Genomic DNA, 22,528 nt, shown 5'->3' with positions numbered 1-22,528 from the left:
TGTATGAAGTTTCGCCGGATTTTTAAAGCCTGGTCTGTACTTAAACAGTTTGTCGGAATTCTCGGACGAGAACATGATGGATCCGTATAACTTGGCTATCTGCTTCGGCCCGACCTTGGTGCCTGTTCCGGAGGACAAGGATCAGGTCCAGTATCAGAATCAGGTTAACGAACTTATCAAGAACATCATTACGTTCTGTGAAGAGATTTTCCCAGAGGATATTGGGGGCACTCAGTATGAAAAATACATCAGCAGAGAACCTGACGACGTGTAAGTAAAAATAAATTGATATATTCATCATGAAATATCACATATTAAGTGTTACAACTTAACATTAAGTATATAAACAGGATTTATAAAAAAATCTAAGAGATATCACAATTTTTTTATCAATCCTCAGGCATTTCTTGAATCCTTTTTATTGTTTGACTATTGACATGATTCATAATTTAGGGATGTTGGAGATTCGCCGACGGAACAAGTTCAGGAAGACATGGACTCGGAAGTTTACCCGTCCGAAGACGGTAATTTTTTCCAAGATATTTGACCTCGCTGAATTAGAAAATATTTTCATGAAGTATAATCTATCTGTTTTATCCATCCATTAGAATCAGAGAATCTCGAAGCTACGGCGCAGTTTGACTTCAACGCGAGGTCTGAAAGAGAACTGAGTTTCAAGAAGGGCGATACCTTGACGTTGTACACGCAGGTCAGCAACGATTGGTGGCGAGGCGCTCTAGCCGGCAGGGAGGGACTGATTCCTGACAAATATATTATGCTCAAGATAAAGTTAGTACTAGTATTTTAATAAATCATAATAAGTTTTATTTTACGCTTAACAGAAAATTTGTCAGTATCTTTATTTCAGTCAAATTATTATTTAAGTAAAACTATTTAAGTTAGTTCATGATTTAAATCCGAATCTATTATTTAATTAGTTTCTAATCGTTTCGTCGGTACTTTCTGCTTTTTTCTCAGGGATGAAGAGCGTGAAAAGGAACTTTTAAAATCGTCCAGCGAGGAATCTATGCGTAGAAGAGCGTCCAGCTCGGCGGACAGCATGCTGTCGAGCAATAACTCGCCGCTGATGGGCCCGTCGGCGAATCCGAGCACTTGGTCGTCCGGCGCGGCGTCCGATATGTCATCCGCCACGACGAACATAATAACGGACAATAGTAACGCCAGCGGTATTATCGCGTCCGTAGTGACGAATGTGCCCTGCATCTCGTCATCGGCGCAGCCGATCATCAGTCGAGAGGTATTGGAAACCACCGTTTAGTAGTTGACCTGATTAATCTGTGCCCGATTCTTCTCCTCTTCGTGTTCGTCTTCGCTTTTTGGCGTGTATTGTCGCACTGTTGCATACCGACGCACCGTCTAGCGACTAGCAGATTTTTATTGTCTCCGTACTCTTCACGACGCACACTCAGGTGCATGGCTGCTCGAGTTGCAACATATCTTTTTTTCGTTTCTTTATTATATTCTCGAGCAAACAAAACCGCGTCTAGAATGCACAATGTAGATTGACAACACGAAATCTCTTGCCTTCGCACTGCACCTGCATATCGGATCCACGCATCGCTTCGTCATGTAATTCGCGCGATTCTCTCATGGTTGAGTGCAAAGTTTCCGTTCTCCACGAAAAAGTTTACGAAAAAAAGACGAAGTTAGTGACTGGATAAACTCGGGGGGGGAATTCAACGAGCTGTCGTCGCGAAATGTACGCAATATCGTTTACTGTTGCGATTCCGAGGTATATAAGTGTTCTAAAATTTCGCGGACAGAATCGACGCAGTGACGCAGAATTAGGGAAGACGACGAGACGTGGGAGAGAGGCACTTCACGTGAGAGACGTTTTATTTTAAGTTAACTTAAATTCGGAACAGCACACGAGTACTTTATAGGACTTTATACGAGTTTGTACGATATATTTGTAAATAAAATATAAATATACATATTCATTTTGTGCTGCATGTGCCGCCTTGTGGTTGTTCTTGTCTTGTGCGCCGCCTGTGTCCTCCGTTTTACTGTGTGCGTATGCGTGTTTTAATTTTCTTTACGTTTTTTTTCTTTTTTGTCAACGATTGTTTTAACGGTTGGGATGGTTGATGTTTTTCCAGATATACGTTTAGTCTCTTGGCCCTTTAGTTGGCGAGAAAAGCCATGCCGTTTCGCGCCGCACACATATACGCAGAGCGAAACGCGGACTAAAAACTGTTCGATAAAACTGGCCGCCAGTGTTGTTAGTTGTGTGACTAAGCTATTAATTATCATTGTCGTGTTGTGTCGTCGAAATCGCGAGATTGAGATTTCGGCGGTAAAGTGTGTTCGAGCTTTTTTCCTTTCTTTTTTTTTTATTATTTTTTTTCTCCTTGTCGATTCTGTGAGAGTCTCCTAGAGTTTCTTCGTAGAGCGAATTCTTCCTCTTCGGTCTGTAGATGAGATCAAAAGGAATGCCGCTCGCGCGGGCGGGCCTGCTTGTCTCCAGCGGATATCCTTTCGGCTTGGCGAGGTGAGTAAAGAGAGTAATCTCACCCATTGCAATAGCCTTATATAGCCATTATTAACCCTCCGGGGCAGTAAAGAGACAAAAAGAGGTAAACTAATTCATCGTTTATTACGCCGGTACGTGCGCCCGCTTACGTGTCTGTCTCAGTTTTACGAGCAGTTTTTAATCCTGTCCCTCAAGTGGCACTGTTCTATGTGTGTGTACTTCATCCCTTCATATTTGTGCGCCGATTTGCATGCGAGCGATTATTAAGTGTCCCGAGATTAGTTTTACAGACGCTTTCTGAACCGATCGTGTCGAGACTACTTACAAAGTACCTTGATTAACACGATATTTTGATTGTTAGATGAAAATATCTTGGAACCAATTGTTTTATTAATGTACTTTGTTCAATCACACAATCAGCACCCCTTTCATTCGGTATTCACACATATATCTCACATTGTCGTTATATCGTGCAGTTGTAAATTATTCACGAATTATTTCACTCTCCCCAGTTTTTATCTATACACGTTGTTACATGGAAAATTGTATATAGGGTGTCCTACTACCATTGGATGACCTTTCTAAAGTCTTTTACAAGTCTGTCGTTGACATCTTTCTTTATGAAATTTATAACTGATCCACTATTTGCTATACTTTCCCTTGATATTAAATATATCTGCAACTTGAAATTTAGACAAAGAAATATAAACGAAAATTGGAATTCCAGGAAACTGCCTGTTTCGCTATAATTCACTGAAAAAAAGTCTTCGTTAATTTATTCTAAAATTATCGATGTTTCAGTATAAAAAAAATTTTAAATTATGAAGTTTATCTGTGACTGTGTATGTTCGAAAGTACATCCACGGGTGGCGAGACCCCTTGTAGACGTGAGAAGAGAGGAGACGTGATTCGATAATAATTCGACAATAATTCGTATCTCGTTACAGCGCGCACGACCGCTGATAGGTCAAGACGACGTAGTATCTGCGTATTACCCGCAATAGTAAACGAGACCCGTCTGTCGGCTTCACTCAGGCAACACACACCCATTTAGCCCCCCGCGTACGCGCTTCAAGCCTCGCTACGATTGTTCCCGTGACTGTTTGCAGGCTGATTCCGTGACTCCGTCGAGGCCGGCCAGAGCGTCCACCCCTACGGAAAACGAGAAACACTCGGAGCAACATAGACGGAACGCGGACGGCGTTCTCCAAATCGCCCTGGAAAATAACGTCGACTCCATCGACGGCGATTTCTCAAACTCCGTTCAACAGCAGCAGCAGCAGCAGCAGCAACGAGGCAGTAGCAGCAACGAGGAGGTCACGAATGAGGATTCGGGGAGCAGTTCGGTGTTGGCGACGATGTCATCGCTGGACGGCATCGTGGCGAAACGCGGCGCCGGCCGGAAGCAGCAGCATTGGAAGTCGCAGAGCGTCGGCGAGAGCATGTTGACCCAGCAACATCAGCAGCTGCAGCAGCTGTCGCACGCGAACTCTCTACCAACTTCAACGATGACGACGACGATCGCTACGATAACGGGGGCGACGACGACGACAACGACAACGACCATCGTGACGCCAGAAGACGAGTCGCAGGATCCCCAGACGACGACGAACTTCTCGGCGAATCGCGAGCTCTGGCAGCGTCGCGCCACTTCGCAGACGCAGCCGGGCTCCAAATCATCGTCCTACTCCCGTACGTCTCAGGAGTTCCGCGAGATGCGGCAAAAGCACACGCCCGATCTGGTGATGGATCTGCCGCTGTCGGCGCAGGACCCGGTCGGTAAGAAATCCGCATCGTCCAGCAGCCTGAGCAGCTCGGACGAGGAGACGATGATACCGTCGTCCTTGCTGGCGCCGCAGCAGCAAACGCCACTCTCGCGAGCGGAGGCGGCCACGTCGCCGACCGGCGGTCCGGAGTCGCCGGACATGAGCACCGCCGCCGAGCGCTTCGCCAAGCAGAACCAGTGCACCCTGAAGAAGAACACGAAGACCGGGAATTCGGAGAACGCCACCCCCGCCGGTAGCAACAAGCTGAAGCGGATCGAGACGGCGGAGCACGACGGAACGGGCGTAGTCGTCGTCGACGCGGAGAACGACGAGATCGTCCGGTCGGCCAGTTCGAATCAGATCGCCGTCGCCGTCGCCGTCGCCGTCGACGGGGAAGGTGGAGGTGGAGGCAGCGGGGGAATGCCGCTCAGGTCACCCCTCCCGCCGCGCTCCACCCCCAAGATCGTCGCCAAATTCGCCGACATGCATCTGACCGGCGGCAGCCAGGTGGTTTCGTCGTTCAAGCCGCAGGTCAAGGTCAAGCCGACGATCCTGCGCAAACCGGTGCTGCCGTTCCCGCATCCGCATATGAGCCCCGAGCTCGCGCGCAAAATCGAGAAGCAGGCGCAGAGTGCGGAGCAGGCCAACTAGATTGCCATATGACCGCCGAGCGGAGCCGAGGAGGCTTACGTTTATTCGCACGTGTTTGTCGGCACGCTTGTCACTCCGGCGATCGCCGGGTGATACCGTTCTTCCGGGCGTTTCCTCTCGAGTCACCGGTCACCGATGAAAGTGATACCAGGACCAGGTCGGTCGGCGATACCGGCGCGCGTCTCGAGGAGACGCGCGAGCTCTCATCCCGCGTCCCCTCGAGTCGCGGTCGCTCTCGAACGATGTTACTTGACAATAACCGTTCCCTCTCGCATGCGCGGAATCCCGCGTGAGAGACGCGAATCATCCAGAGGAGACGCGATAAAGAAAAAACAAAATCGGACACCCAGGCCGTCGCCGGGGCGTCAAGCCGATCGTGCCACGAAATTTTTCGTGATTTCGCCGTCTCGAGGCGCGTGTAGCGTGTAGATTTAGAGCGATATACGAAAGCGCGACCACCCATCGACCAGTTACTCCGCCCAGTCGCGAGGACTTCTACCGTATTAATTATCGTGCCCGGGAAGAAAGGAAAGCCGCCGCGGGATAGCGACGCGGGTCGCCGCGCATGCTAAATCCGGCGCGCGTTCGAGCGGGGCGCATCGCGAGACCACGGCGCTATCCTCGCGGAGGCGAGTTTATTTTTTCTACAGATGTTTTCCATTTTCGCATAATTTTTTTACCAAATGATCCGCGCGAAGCGACGTTTCTAGTCATCGAGCGAAGATAAGAATAAGAGAAAAAAAATGAGAAAAAGAGCGAAAGAGAGAGAGAGAAAGAGAAGTGAGAGTGTGAGAGTGTGAGAGAGAAAAGGAACGAGAGAGAAAGACGTTTAGCATCGAAGAACGTAAATTTGTAACGTTGGACGTTGGACGACGGTATAATTTATTTTTTAGCGCGTGCCCGATGTATACGCCAATGATGAATTTTCCTGCTACTATCACTATACACTTGATGAGCACACCGTTGCGAGTCGCGTGCCGCGACGAGCACGTTCGATGGTTCCTTTATGCGCGAGCGAGTGTATGAGTTTGAAGAGGAAGAAGAGAGGAAAAAAGAAAGGAGAAGGAATGGAGAGGGAGAAAGAAGGAGCATGCCATTCCCCACAACAACCTTCTCATCGCCCAAGACAACTCTTTGGCCGTGAGTCCAGGTCTGTTTCTCGCAGAGCGGAAGTGAGAGTGAGAGTGAGAGTGAGAGAGGAGAGAGAGTCTCTCGGGGTCCTGCGAGTCCCGCGACTTTATCGTTAGGTTTATCATAATAGGGTACGTTACACTAATATGTATACCGCGTGCCGATCTTAATTATAGGTACTAAACTAATCCAAACAGCGATGTTCGATATATTCGAGTTAAAGACAGAGAGAGAGAGAGAGAGAAAAGGGGGAAGGAGGATCTAGCTAGGTGATTAAGCCGTTGCTTATTACATTTCCGCTACCAACGAGCCGAGAGGAAAAGAGGAAGAGAGAGAGAGAGAGAGAGAGAGAGAGGAAGGAAAAATGTAAAGAAACAGGAGACAACACATCCTCTGCAACTCACCTCGATGTTATTTCCGCATCGCCATCACCCTCTGTAATCGATCGAAGGGAGGAAAGAAAGGAGAAACTTATACTCGTGATTTAACGATTATCGTATACGTGCGTTAACACGCGAAAAGAAATGTATACCGCGTAAGCTCGTATTCGCGAGGAAATCCCCGTTCGTTCGGCAGAATTCGCGCGAATCGACAGCGAATTCCAGGAGTCGCGTGTTTAAACTTTAAACCCGCGCGACGCTCCCTCACTTTATGTGTGTATCGACTAAATGTTTAGCACGCGTTAAGCGGTTCTAGCGTCGCCAGCGTTATCGCGATCTTTATCACGGATATCTCTATCGATATCTGAACACTTACGATTGATTCGCGTCGAGGATGTTGAGTCCTCGCCTTTAATCCCACCGACACTTGAAACAGACTTTTATCCTCTTACTGCCTCGATATTTAGATAATTTTTTGTAATTGAATCCGAAATATTCGAGGAACGCGAGTTCGTTCAAAGTCTCAAAGCGAACAAAGGTAATTTGTAATTCACGAAGAGGTTTTATTTTTAGTAACGCGTATCTGGGACATGTCGGCTATAAAGAAATCGACAGAATAAATCTGTCGTTGAGAATGACGTGTCGGCGTGTCGAAGAACCGTACGTCTAATAATTCGGGGGAAAAAAAACTCGAGATATGCGATAGCGCTGGTTGAAATTAGGATCGCTTAAGATTGCAGGCGCTATACCCACCGCACCTATGAAATACCAAAGCGAAAAGAATACGCCCCTCGCTCACGTTGACTTGTACAATGATTTCGTGATTATCGATCTTCGTAATCGGTTTTCCGGCTTTCAAGCGTTGCCCCGTCGTTCTCTCCTTTTCTTTTCTTTTTATCGTCTTACATCCGTGGACTGCGTATTTTGTATTTAGTAATCTCTCCAGTTTTTTTCCTTTTTACGCGGTGCCGACCGCACGCCGGACGATATACATATATAATGATTTTTAAACGAATCCGTAAGGTAATTTAATACGCATTATAATAATTTAGTGTAGCCACGTCTTATCAGTGGATGATCCGAGAGGAGCGTAATAGCTTAATCGATAATCTCTCCCATTTAAGGCTAATGACACATATGGATATCGTAATAAACGAACTTACAGGCTATGTTATATTATTATGTTACGAACGAGGCTCATTCGTCCGTCTGCGTCGGCAGATTTCCATCCGCATCCATCCCGATTTTGCGTCCAGACGCTTTCCGGCAACGTCTCCCGATGATTTTCGTATAACAGTTCTCGGTTTTTTTTTAGGAATGATCATTTTATTTTATTCTTTATATTACTGAAATATAAAACGTATATTTTAATATGTTAATTTTTTTGTATTTTATTTAATTCACTGACGATTAAATATTTAAGAATAATGAACGTCTCATATTATCGAAGGAAGCTTCGCCAAGATCAAACATCCCAGGTAAGATCGCTAATTTATCCTACAGATAATCTCACTTCTACCAGTATATTAAAGGAGATAATCGAGAACAATTTTGTTTATATACATACAACTATATAAAAAATATGTATATATATTCTCTTTCTCTTGCATAATCTTTGTTCGTATATATAGAAAAATAATACGAAGAGTTTAAAAATGACTAAAAGGATAATTTTTGCATTGTTTATTTTTTACGAAAAAAATGCTAAGTGTATATATAATCATAAAAATGTAATAATTGAAAATAAAAAATATATAGAATATTATGTGATCTAATCGCAATCATTTACTTTTTGTGAAAAAACCGCGTTATTTTTTAATTAGTCTATTTTTCTTATGTATCGAACAGAGATTATATAAGAAAAAAAACATATAGACATATTTTATGTATAATCACATATGAAATATGTTTTCCCGAAAGAAGAGATTAAATGCAGCTGACGTGAACCAGCTGGACGAATCCACGATAATTCTACGTCAACGATCGTCTGTGACGTTCGTCATCAATCGTTCTTTTTACCAATCCACTTCATCTCCTTTAATTTCTAATTATACAAACTTTCAAGTATTCTTCACAGTCAGTGCCCCTTATGTCCCTTTTTTTTAGACCATCCGTGCCGGCACTGCGTCCCCTGCAGTAAACGGCGCGCACGATCGGCTGATGCATCAGCTGATATCCCTCCTCCTCCTCGTCGTGAAGGCCAGTGGCGCGCTGCGCTCCGGTTCGGTCCCCCCTTCCCCCCGTTCTCCTTGTCAATAACGAGAAGTTGCTGGTGGGAATTTCGTCGTCGTCGTGGATACTTGACTACATACGTATACATACATATACATACTCGGTCCTCGGATACTCGCGCGCGCTGACATGGCGACGTCGACGTCGGCGGGCGCGCTCGCATGAGCCCGAGAGTCTCGAGACCGCCGCGAGCCGCGAGGCCCGCGAGGGCCGTGAGCCGTCGCCTATCGATTATCCTGTCACCGTTATTTGCCGCTGCCGTCGACGCCGAGCGGACGCGGCGGACGAGAGGCCCGAGGCTCGGGGTCGCGAAGTCGCTCTCGCTCGCTCGCGGAAGGCCGGCGATGCCGTGCCGCGGCGCGGATTAACCTGCCCGTTCGAGACGTAAATTCCCGGTTTCCCGATAAATAGCGGCGATGGACGCGGACGAGGTTCTCTGCAGGATCTTCGGCGCGAGCCCCGTCACCGCCGAGCGCGCCGCCGCTGGTATACCCAAGGACGAGCATCTCGGACGATCTAGGTAGGAATCGTAGGAATCGTTCTTTCGCAGCTGCATCTCACTTCTTTCCTCATCCCTGTAAAACCCGAGCACATGCCTGCTTTAAATGCCCCAGTTCTACGACTTTTTATTCTTCTCCCGTTTTACCTTCATGCTAAAAAATACATGACGGTATAGCTAAAAAAAGCTTCTTGTTTGTTGCGAGTATATCTAAATATGTGTCAAAACAAAATCATTTAAAACATGACACAAATATCATTTTATCACATTATCTCCTTATATCATATCACGTTATATCTCGTTATATCTTATCATATTGTTATATTTTTCTGTTTATGCCTTTTGAATTTTACTTTAATATAAAGCGACGTCTTTTATTAATAATTGCAATTGCCAAGTCGATTTTTTTTATTTCAGATTATTCCAGAATTTGACTTGGGTGAACGAGCACATCAGAAAATCCCTGTTGAATCTGTATATCGACACATGGAACTCTGCGGACAATAGAGAGGGTCGTATAGGTCCCCATCTCGTTAGGTTTGACGTGTCTATGCATCACGGTCTCTGCATCGTCTCCCCTGACAGGCTAAGCGTCAATTCACAGAGTAGCTTTAGTACAATGCGAGCTAATACGGGAGTGTTTAAGGGAAAATGGATGTACGAGGTGCAGCTTGGATCCAAAGGAGTGATGCAAGTGGGATGGGGCACCGCTCAATGTAAATTTAATCAGCAATACGGCGTCGGTACGTTGAAATGTTACCGCAAAACCTAGCCGTTGTGATCCACAATCTTGCAATAATTTCCAATAAACGTCATCTTTTACTAGTATTATTGAAATACTTTCGTAGATTATTTTAGTTGAGCTAAAATTTAACTAACATAAGATTCTACTGTTTCCTCCTCAGGAGACACGCCAAATTCATACGCTTATGATGGAAATCGTGTGCGAAAATGGAATGTGAGTACCCATAAGTATGGTGAAGCCTGGTTAACAGGAGACATCATCGGCTGCGCGCTGGACATGGACGATGGAACGATAGATTTCTATAGGAATGGCAGGAGTCTGGGCAGAGCGTTCGAAAATATACCGATGGGCGCCGGGATTGCGTATTTTCCCACTGTTAGCCTGGCCTTCACCGAGAACTTAACGGCGAATTTTGGCTCCATACCGTTTAGATATCCCGTGGAGGATTACGAACCACTGCAAGCGCCTCCGTTGGCGCAAGTTCGGCAAGCCATGCTTCTCTTTCAGTGGCTGTCGCAAGTGATCGAACTGCTGGAATATTCAAAGAACGTTGACAAGCGGAACGTTCCATTGGAGGATAAGACTATGAGCGCCCAAGCGTTCCTCATGTGCCTAGCGAGATCTATCTTAAAACATATCGGCCCGTTGCTCACCGTTCCTTACGTCACCGAGACGGTTTTCGTGCCGTTTATGCAGACGCTCTGCGATCTAAACACCGATGACTCCTCGACGAAATCCTCTTATTCGAATGTTCGCAGCACGCGGTCGATTGTCTGTTTGGATTTGCTTTGGACGTTCCTGGAGGAGCACGAGATCAAGATGTGCTTGGAGAGTACGGTGCTCCATTTATTGTCCGCCTTCCGACACGTTTCCTTGCTACTCGAATACCCGGATCAGTGCAAGAGCCTGATGCTGCTGACCAAGATCTGTCAGCACACCGTCACACGACAATATTTTCTACAACACCTGTTGTTCGATCGTGTGCGTTTTGCCAACTTTGTGCACGTAAAACCGCTCGACGAGGGTGGATTGACGGATGTAGTGGAGAAGGTCTGGTGGGAAACTAATCCCTTGGATCCGTCGATCGAGGCAAACAAAACTAGTTATCTATACGCTTGTGAACGCATCAAAGCTGCCATATCCGGTACGATTAAATGCTTCTTGTAACTTTTAAGATATTTTGCAATTGTAAATTGCAATGTCATTTACATAGAGTAATTTTTAAGTTTATAACATAATCGAAAATAAAGATATTTTTTTATTTTATTATATTATGTTCGTGAAATGAAAGGATATATTGTTTAATTTATATTAAAATTTTACCTTTAAAATATTGATTAAAATAGTAACGTTATACTTTGTATTTTTTGTAGAGGTAGAAGCATTACAAGTGGAGTTACTAGTCACTTTGTTAGATAATACCGATGGAACAGCCAAGAGGCCGACGTCGAGGACTATCTTTTTGAAAAAATTCAAACGTTTCGTTCAGGAGAACCTAATATCCAGTCGCGTAAGTACGCTGTGTGTACAGTAGTAAATACGGAGACTCTTGTACGCGCGATTCGTCCGCGTAACTATCAAGCATTCAGTCAGCAAACCTGCAGACATTTTACCAATTCTGCAGACACCCCTGCCGATCACATTATGTTGCTTTCACCGACTTCTGGTTGCATTCAGAATTTTATGGGACACTGAAATTGGGACAAGTCCTGTCTATATACCCTGCAGGTGATAAGGCATTACCGAGAATTATCAGACACACTTGCGAGAGGAATCGGCTCTCTACTTTAGTAACGTAGAAACCTTCAATCAATTCAATATGTTTTTCTCTCATAAAGCTTATATACATATATTTTATACATATTACTGAAATAATATCGAAATGCTTGAACGCTTACATTGCTAGTTGCGTTTATCGCGTTTATTAACTGCGCATTTGTACATTGGTATGTATCTGAGGATCTTTAATTTCTTTTCTACTTCTCTTTTCCGAATACATGAGCACCCGCTTCGTACATCATTATTATTATAATTCGCAAATATTATTGAGCGACGTTTAATTTACGTAATAGCATTTCCTTATAAATTGGAATGGGCAGGGCGTTCTACGATGCATCGATCAATTACTCTGGAATCGACAGACTTGGTGGCGTAATAACCCACTTAAACAAGACATTCAGGAACGAATTGCTACGCCTCCTAGGTCCGGATCATGAGGTAATCGTTGCTATGGAACAGCAACAGCAGCAGCAGCAGCAGCGTACTACAACAGCGACAAATGAAGCGTCAAATAACACTTACGCTGCCGTAGTCGGCACGGCCGTGAGACCACTAGTCGACTTGCCCGCGGCTATACCTGCGGCCGTTTATCCTCGCTTAATTAACATCAACCCGCCGGCGGCATCGGGAAGCCAAGGTAGTTCTATGATACTGGAGAGATTCGGATTTTTTTCGCATACTAGAGAGGATAGGACTCCAATACGTCACGGTCCTGCAGATCCAGCGATCTCGTTGATGGAATTATTGGATGGTATTATCTTATTCTACCATGTAGCAGCGAAAAAGCAGCTGGCCAAGGTAGCCGGTCTGCGCGACAGTATGTCCGCGTATATTACTGCGATCGCCGACACCAAGGCGAGGCTCGAGCGGGAGACTATCCCAGGGAAGGATCCCGACGCAGAGGCAATACAAAGAGAACTGCTCCGTACGACGGATATATTTAATAAGAAATTGTCGGAGCAGGCGAGACACATGGCGTGGATCAGGGCCGCCGTGTATTCAGAGGAGAAACAAGCTCAATTGGCCTGGCTACTAAAGGTAGTTACGCTGACCCTGCAAACCGCCAGTCAACAGGGCAACATGTTCAGCTTTGTGCCCGATTTCTATCTGGAGACGCTGTCTGATCTGATCATAACTTTGCGCGCTCACATGCATCCCACCACACCGATCGAGAATATCCCGGATTATCGAACGATGCTGTGCAACGTTGCCGAGTTCTTGTGCGATCACTTTCTCGATCCACGCATAGTGCACGCCAATTCTAAGGACGTGCTGATACTCGCGCTCGCTGGTTTCGTATCGAATCCATTGATGCTGGAGGCATTGGAGAATGTGCCACGCGAAAGCAGGATAAAGATCGTGACGAGTCTGTTGAAACCATATGAGAATAGAGCATGGGCGCAATCGAATTGGGTTCTGCTCAGATTTTGGCAGGGTAACGGCTTTGCCTTCCGATACGAGAAGAGCCCACATCTTTCGAAGATCGGCATGAAACAACAGGAATCTGTCTATCAGCTTATAAGTATGTTATCCTCTTTGTTTAACGTAAAACATTTAATCCTTATTATTAAATCTATATTATTAAGGCGTGACAAATGTTGGACAAATGTCTTTTGGATTTTTCTAAAGTTCAAATTTTATTTCGGTGGTATCTTTAGGATTTGCTGATTGTTTCAGAACCGTGTCCATCGGTAATATATCAAGCTCATGTGAGGGACGTGTTGCTGGGCAGTCCGCAAGTGACCACGCCATTCTTGAACTCGCTATTGAATCAATTAAATTGGGCATTCTCCGAATTTATCGGCATGGTGCAGGAGATTCACAACGTGTCGTCGAGACCGGAGCGAGTGTTTATCGAATCGAGACAATTGAAAATCTGCGCCACTTGCTTCGACCTAGCTATCTCGTTGCTTCGGGTATTAGAAATGATTTCCATGGTGGCCCGGGATGTTTTCAACGATCCCACGCAGTCTTCCAGCGAAATCTTATTGGCCAGATTGTGTCAAGTGAGTGAGAATTGTTATTTCGCGATCGATCCTTCGAATTGTACAATCGTGTCGTGATTTCAGTTACTCTGCCAAGTGTTGAACAGGATGAGCTCACAAACGAACTGTTTTCAACACGTCATGTTACTGGAAATACCGGATTTAGAATCTATAGATCACTTTCCTATATTAGCTGCTGTTATTGGTATTCTGTTGGCTCTTCTTGAGAAAGAGATGAAGGATTTCGCAGGTAAATTACAAGACTTGTGAGAAAACTATTTGCATATAAAATAAATCTCAATAACTTTTGTTTGTTAGCAGCAAAATCGACAATTGAAGTGCCCAAAATTACACGAAGTTTATTGACAGAACCGAGCTTCCAAATCAGTTCTCTGCATTTCGTTTTGGGCGACACAAAATTGAAAAATACAAAGACGAAGAATGTAAAACCATTCTCGTTGTTGAACTGTAAGTATCTTGTGAGTTATACCTGATCGTATATATGACAGTATTATATACATATATAATAAAAAGAAATATATATATATATATATATAATTAAAATATTTTAAATTAAAATATTTCGTTCTTTTTTTTGCAGATCAGGAAGATGTAACGGCAGAAGAAATTAACCGAGTAAAGCAGATGATAACATATCTCGACACTTGTCACGTGCTCTTACCCGATACCAAATTGATCAGTGACGATGAGAATGCTTGTACAATTTGCTACGCGTTTCCCATTACTGCTATATTTAAGCCGTGCAATCATCAAACGTGCCGCACCTGCATAGATCGCCATTTGCTCAACACCAGAGAATGTTTCTTTTGTAAAACGACCATAGACAAGGTTGAAGATCTAAGCGGGAACACATTGCACGATTTTACTAGCGAATTCCCAATTTCAAGAGCGACTTCTTGATCCAGTGACAAGATTGTTTCGCACAAATTGCATATATTGTATTAAAGATTTGTTGAATTCTCGCGATATATATGCGTCGAGCATCGAATCCCGATAAAACTGCCGCAATTTTAATTGTACAATAAAGAATTATATGAGGGAGAGAGAAATAACTGGGAGATAAATTGAGATTAACACAAAGGTTGTATAAAATATCACAAAAAATTTTTTATTTACATTCACAAGTACAATATACTTATATATTCTTGAGCACATCTTAAACAACAGAAGACGTCAAAAGTATAAAAGAATCAGTTTCACGCAATTCTGCGTGTAAATGAGTTAATCGGTAAAAATTGTATATATATGTATATCAGTCTTTCTGACGCCTTAACTATATCTTTTCATCTTAATGTAACATTAACGAAAGTTAAAGTATGGTCGAATTGCAAATCAGCTTTCTCAGTCTCATTCGAATCAAGTTGCATGTGAGATCTGTAGAGAGCATGGCACGCCGTTAACAGATTGTTATCAATGATAATAAATCTCTAAGTTTATCAGATCGCGTAATGTCTAACGTTTATTTTGAGTGTTATGACCGTTATTATCAAACGCACAGACTCTCTCTAAGCTGTCTAAAACCGGTGACCAATGGCGGTTTGAGCGGCGTCTTCTGTAGATCTTGAAGAGCTTCCATAAACACAACGCCGCACACAAAGGCTCCAAGGGCGGTCAGGAAGATCGCGAAGATGGCCAACAGACGGTTCTTGTTCAAGTACAATTCCGGATCTCCGAGGAACACGTTCTGCAGGAGGCAGATGCCTGGCAGCATGAAAATGAACATCGCTGATAGCGACCCCAATAAGTTGATGACCGGCGAGATGTCCGGCACTAGAATGGCGATGACCAACGACAAAACGAACCAGGTCAACGTAACCATCACCCGGACGCCGATTCGATCGAGGCTCACATCCAAAATCCCGAGAAGCGCGTCTCGGCCGCAGTATAGTACAATGGGATAAGTAGTGAAGTTCTTGACCGCGATTGCAATTATCGCTACGGTCACCACGGCACTCTTATCGGTGTAGCCTTGCAGAATATCGCTCGGGACCTTGCCGCTCCCGAACGTGGCGTAGCCGAAATAACCGACGACACTGTACGTGCCGCAGCAGATCAGCATGCTGATAACGGCGCACAGGGTAAACTTGCACAGATTACGATCCTTCATGCAGGCATAAGTCGGTATTGCCGTCATGTGACTCTGTAAAATATGCATATCTGTACATACTTATATCGATTTAAATCATATAATTTATGTGAGAGTGATAAAGATCGCATAAAAATTATTATTATTATATAAAGCGTGTAATAATTATAATGTTAATATAGTATTTAACCTAAGATAATCATATTTTTTAATCGGAGGGTAACACATAAATTTAAGAATTCGTATACCTGGTAAGCGAAGCAAATGATGGGTATTATCTGCAGAACCTCATATCCATTATCCGGCCAGATTTTTATAGGTGGTACAGTACCGTTCTGTATGGTGATGCTTTTGTAAATAATCAACCATACGACGTACACGATGGTTATGCAACCAACAGAACTTGCGTAACTTAGAACGTCTAATCTTTTAAAGAAGCATAGGGGCAATATAAACATACTGCAAGATAAAGCTGTCACGAATGGCCTGGATAAATACCTAGAAAATGAAACAGTTTTTTCACTTAAATAACAATCTAGCAAGTCGCATTCTTTTTTCTTCTTTTTCTTTTATCGCGACAATTACCACGTATGACAATAGTCAAGTCCGTAATAGGTGGCGAACACTCTGTCGAACTGATCGCCAACAATTATCAGGAATGTCAAGCAGCAACCGAAACTGTAAATAGCCACGCATATTCCGCAGAAAGCAAGTGACTTGGATCCGCATAATCCAGCGAACGTGTCCTGCATGGTATCGGTGCCTGTACTATTGCTACAGCTGGCCAGTATCACCAGAGCAGCTGTGATGAAAACAAGAAAGCCAAGTTGAGCCACAACGGAGGTTCCTACTCCACCGGCCTTGTCAAAGGCCTGCGGGAAATTCAATAATCCAGCCCCCAGCGTAGTGTTCACAATCAAAAAGATTGTTCCCAAAATGCCAGCACCTGTAAGATATTCAAGAAATTTACTTTGTCTCATTGTTAACTCTCTTTCATTCTGGATATACATCTAAAATAGATCTCTATAATCTTGAATGTAAATCAGGTGAATCTTCTAGGTATTCTCTAATTTTAACTTGAAATTCAGTTTAGTTTATCTTAACTATATTAAAAGTAAAAGACAGATATTAATTTAATTAGCTAATGGGATTTCTATTATTTTATTAAGTGAGAGCAATGTTTGTGCGGTTATCTCGGTAGTGTTTTCGTTCGGAACGTATACAATTAAGATAACGCTTCGTATACGTATCACGTGTCGTAACATCGTTCCTATTGAGTATTGCATTACCTCTTCGAGTTTCATTGTTACGCGCCTCCGAGGGACTCGGGCCACCGGGTCCACTCGATGGAAGCAGATTGTTGGTGAAAAGTGGCTCGCCCACCAAATGATCCATACTCGACGCGATCGCGGATCGAACTGTGACGCTTTGTTTCTCCAGTTCTTCTCCTTCTCCTCCTTCCGATGCACAAAGTCCGCGAACACTTGACAGGGCAGAGGTCAGAATCGGTTAAAAAAAGGCACAAATTGTATTTAAAAAAGGGCGAAATACGTCCCAGTCTTGCGACACGTGATCGTGATCATTTGATCAGGCTTTTCGCGATCTACGTTCAACGCTGCATCGAATGCACATTGCATTGCACATGGCCATATGGTCCGATCGTCCGATTTAATTACATCTCGCTATAAAAAAAAAAACAGAGGACGTTTACCTCGAGATCAGATGATTTTGATCTTTCTCAATCAACCAAGACTACGTTCCTAACACGTTTTTTCTTGGCTGCACTAGTGCAACACTAGTGCAACACTAGTGCGACACTAGTGCAATAGTTGCAATAAAGTGCACTAGTGTTAACAATTTTTTTTTTTTTCGTTTAAACAATTTTTTGCAAACGAAGATCAAGTATTTTGTTCTCTCAATTTTCAAGTCTTACATTTCCTTTTTTTCGTCACAACTTAGCATCTTATCTCAAGTTACAAATTGTTTTTTTGTAATATAAAGTTGTAAATTAATTGTTAGTTTTATTCGAAGGCTAATGTTTTCTAGTTTCATGTTATACAATTTTTTTAGGACAAAATAATGGTCTAATTATTATATTGTCGATGTACGATTCGATCTCTCTAACTTTCCTCTGCATTCTATTTACCTTTTATAATTAATCTAAATTATTGATTTAATAAAAAGAAAAAAAGATAGCTGTATATTCAAGACAAAAAAACAAACGCAAAAATGACCAGCTGCGTAATCAGATGGTAGATATGTATATTTTGGTCGATCTTTGATTGCGACGTTCGTGAGTAATCAGAAATCAGCTGATCGGCGCTAATCTAACCTAACCTAACCTGACCACGTGCAAGTAGAGGAGGGAGGAGGGAGGAGGTCGAGCGAGGCGGTCGAGGTTAGGTCCGAACCGACCGGCGCGGCGTTATCAGGTGATATCGGGCGGTATTTTGGCGTCGATTTTCGCGATCATATTCAACAGAAAAAGACCTGGGGACGATCAGGCCTCGAGAAGGAATAAACGGAGGTCACGACTTAATTCGGCTATGTTTCGACGTGCGTTCACGTCGAGCTCGCGCAGTATATCGGTAAGCCGACAGCACGTGTATCTTGGATCCGGATTTTCCCAGGGCGATAAACCTCAATCAACTCTCAGTGTCAGTCGGCGATTAATATAAATAATAAATAATAAAATATAAAAAATTAATAAAGACGTGCTCTCAGCAAAATTTCCAATTATATATGATTTGTGGTAAATATTTAATTTAAGGAATTCACCTTAGATTTTGATAAAAATAATGAGTGTATTGTCGTAAAATTTAAGTTGAGTCCCTTATCTGATTCGTTAACTTCTTATTTAATTGTCTGGGAAAGGAATATTTAATATTAAATATACCTATATATTTATGAAATATAAATTTATTATTAAATGTAATCTGTAATGTTTATATAATTATTAAATTTAGTATTTACAGATAAATACCAATAATGTTCTTATAAATAGATAAATAAAAGAAAAATGTTACTTATTTCTCTTGAGCAATATTTCGCATGCTATAGATAAGCGATGAGACTAAAGAAGACTGTAATGAAAAAGGCGAATAAAACCAAACTGTTGCAGCTGCTATCTCGGCTATGGAACGGATCCAATGGTGTGCTTGCGGGTAAGCACGCCGAGCAGAAAATGATATCCATCTTGAGGAACAGGTTTCCACAAGCTCAGCTGATTGAAGTTACCGACGTATCAGGTAAAAATTATTTGTGGGTACTCTTTAAGGAGAGAAAAGGTTCCTTGAAGAATATATTTAATGATTGACATAATTACAATTGTATCCTAGGAGGATGCGGTGCTATGTTTGACATAAACGTCGTTGCTCCAGAGTTCAAAGAACTGAATACGGTAAAACAGCATCGAATTATTAACGAGGTAAAGCTTGATACAATTTCTTCCTGGAAAAGCTATAATTAGACATGTTATAATCAGTAAAATATATGTATTATGTTGTAATCAATATCTGTGTTATTGCAGGTTCTCAAGGAAGAAATCAAAGATATGCATGGCCTGCGAATACGCACGAGTATCCCACAGGTGTAAATTTTAGCTCTTGGACACGTGTTAAATTAATTTTGCAGGAGAAATATCTAATACCGGTTTTGCTTAAGTTAGTAATGGGCATCTAAATTCTTCTTTCAAAAATTTTCGACGAGTCTATTTAAGAATTCATTTCGAACGATATTCGAAACGATTGTAGATTTTCACATATTTGAAACACGTTGTTGTATAACGAGTCCATTATTAGCTTGGGACTATATTCACAATTAAGATCTGAAGATTTTATGTAAGATACAAAGAACGTATATTTTATAGAATGTAAAGCTTTTAAATAAAGTTAAAAGAAATTTATATTTATATCCAAGAAAATTCAGTTACAAGATACATTATTAAAAAGATGATTTAAATAAAAAATTCAAGAGATATATTATTCTCAATGCAGTAATGTATAGAATAATAGGTGTAGCGATTAGCGATAGATAAAAACTGTTTCAGTGTACATTTCCCGCACTAGTGCAGAAAGTTCAGATATGAAGAGGCAAGCATCTTGGACTTTGGACTCTCGCGCCGACTCGCCCCTCACCGAGGGCAGGTGCCATAATAAATAAATAAATAAAAGAAGAAGAAGGCAGCATCTGTCATAAATCGCGAGGTGCAAATTACGTGCGAACAGCATGTTCGATAGATATAGATAAATAAATCTGAACACACGATGTCCATTCTTCTTTCTCGCTTCGTTTATCTTTATTATTTTACTTAACCTCTAATATGCGTTATACACGATCAAAATATGGTATTGAAAACAGATTCTGGCAAGTGTTTGCTACAAATTTAATAGCAGAATGAATTTATGGCAAAATGTACAATATTATTGACAGAAATACAACAAAATTTATCGATAAAATTCCAGTGGCGGATTATTCGCGTACATTGAGTCTGTTTTCTATTGCTGAACTGCACTAATTCAGAGTTTATCTTTTTTCTTCCAATGTGGAGTAAAAAAGATAAACTCTGAGTAGTGCAACCAGTTCAGCAATAGAAAACAAGACCTTTTGTGATGTGTGGAATGTATGGATATGTATAAGTTAAAAAGATTTTTTATGATGAATATATCATCTTTCATGCGGTAGGAAATTGTGCCACGAACACATGGCAAAACAAACTTCATTAATGTAAGACTTTTGCTCTTTCGTTGAGGTAGAGGATGTAACTTTACTTTATTTCTCTATCTTTTTATGCGGAAGATCCAGTTATTTCTTGGCAAAGTTAAAAAATAGTAATTTTTAGATGTATCTTGCTATGTATTTTTATTACGTGTCAAATGGTTCTTAATGTAACTCCACACTTTTTAGACTGCAAATACAATTGTGATCGAATGCACGATGGCTTGGAACATTTTTAGACGTCTCATCGGACCATCGAGTATTTTCCAAAACAGGTATGATATCTAATTTCTTTGAAATTTATTTTGTTTATTTATCCATATATTTTTTATCTTCAAAATGTATGGATAAAGTAACAAAATCTTTAGATAAGTATATTACATAAAAATGCCTGTTTAACTAAGGATATAATGAAATAAGGATTCATTGCTTATTACAGATTATCGAGAAATACTATATCTGTCAATAGAATCACTAGATCGTTGTCGACAGTGAATTCTAATGAAATTGAACACTTTTCTACCTTCAAGAATGACTGGTGGGATGAGAACGGTCCATTTTACGATCTTCATTTATACGCACCGATTAGAATACAGTTTGTGAGGGATGGATTGGCAAACGCTGGAATTCAGATGCAGGACCCAGCCCTTCCGCTGAAAGGGATCAAGATTGTCGACGTTGGCTGCGGCGGTGGTATATTGGCTGAGCGTTTAGCTAGAATAGGAGCGCAAGTAACTGGAATAGATGCATCGGCGGAATTAATAAATGTTGCTAAAGAGCATGCAAAATTGGATCCTGGTATATCAGAGAGAGTGAATTACATTCAGACAACCGTGGAAGACTTTTCCCAAAAAGAGGGAGAATCGTACGATGCTGTTGTAGCTTCTGAAGTTCTGGAGCATGTAGAAGAACCGCAACTATTTTTAAAGGTACAATATTACAATAAAAGTTATAAAAATTGTTGAATATAACCGTAAAATTAAATATTTTACGAATGTTCTCTATAGGAATGCGTGAAAATAATGAAACCTGGCGGATCAATATTTATAACAACGCAAAATCAAACTCTACCAACTTGGTTGGTTCTTATTGTAGCAGGTGAATATATTTTCAGAAGAATACCTCGTGGTACTCATGAATGGAGTAAATTTATCGCTCCGCACGAAGTTCAACGTATATTAGACAATTGTAAGTTTTATCTCTGTTGTTAATTCTATAAGAAAATTATCAAAATTATTCTGATAATTTTCTTTCGTTGTATAAAGATAATATCTGTGTGATTGTAACAAATCCGTAACAATTGCATGCGGCCGCTCCTGCACATTGCGCACTTCTACATAGTTTTTTGAACTTTTTTCTTATAGATGGATGCAAGACGAGATTAATGCATGGGATGAAACTTAACCCATTGACGAAACAGTGGTCTTGGTCGTCGTGTACGGCAATTTTTTATGGACTTCATGCAATCAAGCAAACAAAAACTGGTGTGTAGTTTTTAGAAAGTGATTCTTCTTGTTACTAAATACAGAGTGATATATTTTTATTATTTACCGGTTAGGAAATAATTGTAATTGAATACTGTACATGTGTTAAGGATTCCTACTATATGCTTATACATATACTTGTATGCAACCTGATAGAAAATCGGGTATAAGGAATGATATTCTGTGAGATAATACGTTTAAATAAAAATGAAAGTTCAAAACCAGTTTTAGATTTTTAAGAATTGTTAGGTTGCCGAAGTTTCTTTGTAAATTCTATTAACGCCTGTAGGTACTTTATTTCATTAATGATTGCTTAGAAACTAAATATTGTAACTCTTAGACTGCTGAGCGTCTACAGTTACGTCGAAACTTCCCGCAGTAAAAGATTTGATACACGTCAAATGCTTTTGTTCATAATTTATTTTACAATTCATATTTATATTTTGCGTTATAGAAACTATTTATTAATGCTCACGTAATTGGCAAATGCTAATTTTAGAAATATAAAATAATGCGATAGCTATGAATATTTTTTATACACTTATAATTCGCAAGTTGA

General features: G+C 41.7%; 5 protein-coding genes across 14 annotated transcripts in view; 4 read left to right on the top strand and 1 right to left on the bottom strand.

Moving 5' to 3' along the window:
* Window positions 1-7,591, top strand: part of LOC139818116 (SLIT-ROBO Rho GTPase-activating protein 1) — a 60,346-nt gene extending 52,755 nt beyond the window's left edge. For all 4 annotated transcript variants that reach the window (XM_071786637.1, XM_071786638.1, XM_071786640.1 and 1 more), the window contains 5 exons: window positions 49-270; window positions 454-524; window positions 609-789; window positions 979-1,258; window positions 3,604-7,591. In XM_071786637.1, the coding sequence (XP_071642738.1) occupies window positions 49-270; window positions 454-524; window positions 609-789; window positions 979-1,258; window positions 3,604-4,911 (2,062 nt within the window). In that variant the 3' untranslated portion in view covers window positions 4,912-7,591. The remainder of the gene's footprint in view (window positions 1-48; window positions 271-453; window positions 525-608; window positions 790-978; window positions 1,259-3,603) is intronic.
* A 1,175-nt stretch (window positions 7,592-8,766) lies between these two features.
* On the top strand, window positions 8,767-14,763 carry LOC139818117 (E3 ubiquitin-protein ligase RNF123). Of its 2 annotated transcripts, none has more exons than XM_071786642.1 (10): window positions 8,767-9,174; window positions 9,571-9,896; window positions 10,059-11,042; window positions 11,272-11,408; window positions 11,523-11,626; window positions 11,998-13,199; window positions 13,355-13,683; window positions 13,747-13,912; window positions 13,984-14,130; window positions 14,264-14,763. In XM_071786642.1, the coding sequence occupies exons 1-10, from the start codon at window positions 9,071-9,073 to the stop codon at window positions 14,581-14,583; spliced, it is 3,819 nt and encodes a 1,272-aa protein (XP_071642743.1). In that variant the 5' UTR covers window positions 8,767-9,070; the 3' UTR covers window positions 14,584-14,763. The 2 variants fall into 2 exon arrangements, with proteins under 2 accessions (XP_071642743.1, XP_071642742.1); XM_071786641.1 differs by having other exon boundaries at window positions 13,981-14,130.
* Window positions 14,754-17,603, bottom strand: LOC139818125 (sodium-coupled neutral amino acid transporter 7). Of its 2 annotated transcripts, XM_071786660.1 has the most exons (5): window positions 17,481-17,603; window positions 17,059-17,252; window positions 16,355-16,715; window positions 16,018-16,267; window positions 14,754-15,823 (listed from the first exon to the last, which is right to left on the bottom strand). In XM_071786660.1, the coding sequence occupies exons 2-5, from the start codon at window positions 17,162-17,164 to the stop codon at window positions 15,170-15,172; spliced, it is 1,371 nt and encodes a 456-aa protein (XP_071642761.1). In that variant the 5' UTR covers window positions 17,165-17,252; window positions 17,481-17,603; the 3' UTR covers window positions 14,754-15,169. The 2 variants fall into 2 exon arrangements, with proteins under 2 accessions (XP_071642761.1, XP_071642760.1); XM_071786659.1 differs by having other exon boundaries at window positions 17,059-17,524.
* LOC139818130 (bolA-like protein 3) lies at window positions 16,577-19,679 on the top strand. 4 transcript variants are annotated; one of them, XM_071786670.1, is made up of 4 exons: window positions 16,577-16,717; window positions 18,891-19,017; window positions 19,108-19,196; window positions 19,299-19,679. In XM_071786670.1, exons 1-4 carry the CDS (start codon window positions 16,706-16,708, stop codon window positions 19,362-19,364), a joined length of 294 nt encoding a protein of 97 aa, XP_071642771.1. In that variant the 5' UTR covers window positions 16,577-16,705; the 3' UTR covers window positions 19,365-19,679. The 4 variants fall into 4 exon arrangements, with proteins under 4 accessions (XP_071642771.1, XP_071642768.1, XP_071642770.1 ...); XM_071786667.1 differs by lacking the exon at window positions 16,577-16,717 and adding an exon at window positions 17,744-18,426; XM_071786669.1 differs by lacking the exon at window positions 16,577-16,717 and adding an exon at window positions 17,949-18,357.
* A 137-nt stretch (window positions 19,680-19,816) lies between these two features.
* Window positions 19,817-22,193, top strand: Coq3 (ubiquinone biosynthesis protein COQ3, mitochondrial). 2 transcript variants are annotated; one of them, XM_071786664.1, is made up of 5 exons: window positions 19,817-19,974; window positions 20,675-20,760; window positions 20,925-21,414; window positions 21,493-21,673; window positions 21,850-22,193. In XM_071786664.1, the coding sequence occupies exons 2-5, from the start codon at window positions 20,705-20,707 to the stop codon at window positions 21,975-21,977; spliced, it is 855 nt and encodes a 284-aa protein (XP_071642765.1). In that variant the 5' UTR covers window positions 19,817-19,974; window positions 20,675-20,704; the 3' UTR covers window positions 21,978-22,193. The 2 variants fall into 2 exon arrangements, with proteins under 2 accessions (XP_071642765.1, XP_071642766.1); XM_071786665.1 differs by lacking the exon at window positions 19,817-19,974 and adding an exon at window positions 19,990-20,134.
* Window positions 22,194-22,528: the final 335 nt, after the last annotated feature.

This window comes from Temnothorax longispinosus, chromosome 8 (assembly GCF_030848805.1).
Source record: "Temnothorax longispinosus isolate EJ_2023e chromosome 8, Tlon_JGU_v1, whole genome shotgun sequence".
NCBI lineage: Eukaryota > Metazoa > Arthropoda > Insecta > Hymenoptera > Formicidae > Temnothorax > Temnothorax longispinosus.
The sequence above is the reverse complement of the archived record's forward strand: the minus strand, read 5'-3'. Positions and strand labels throughout refer to the sequence as shown.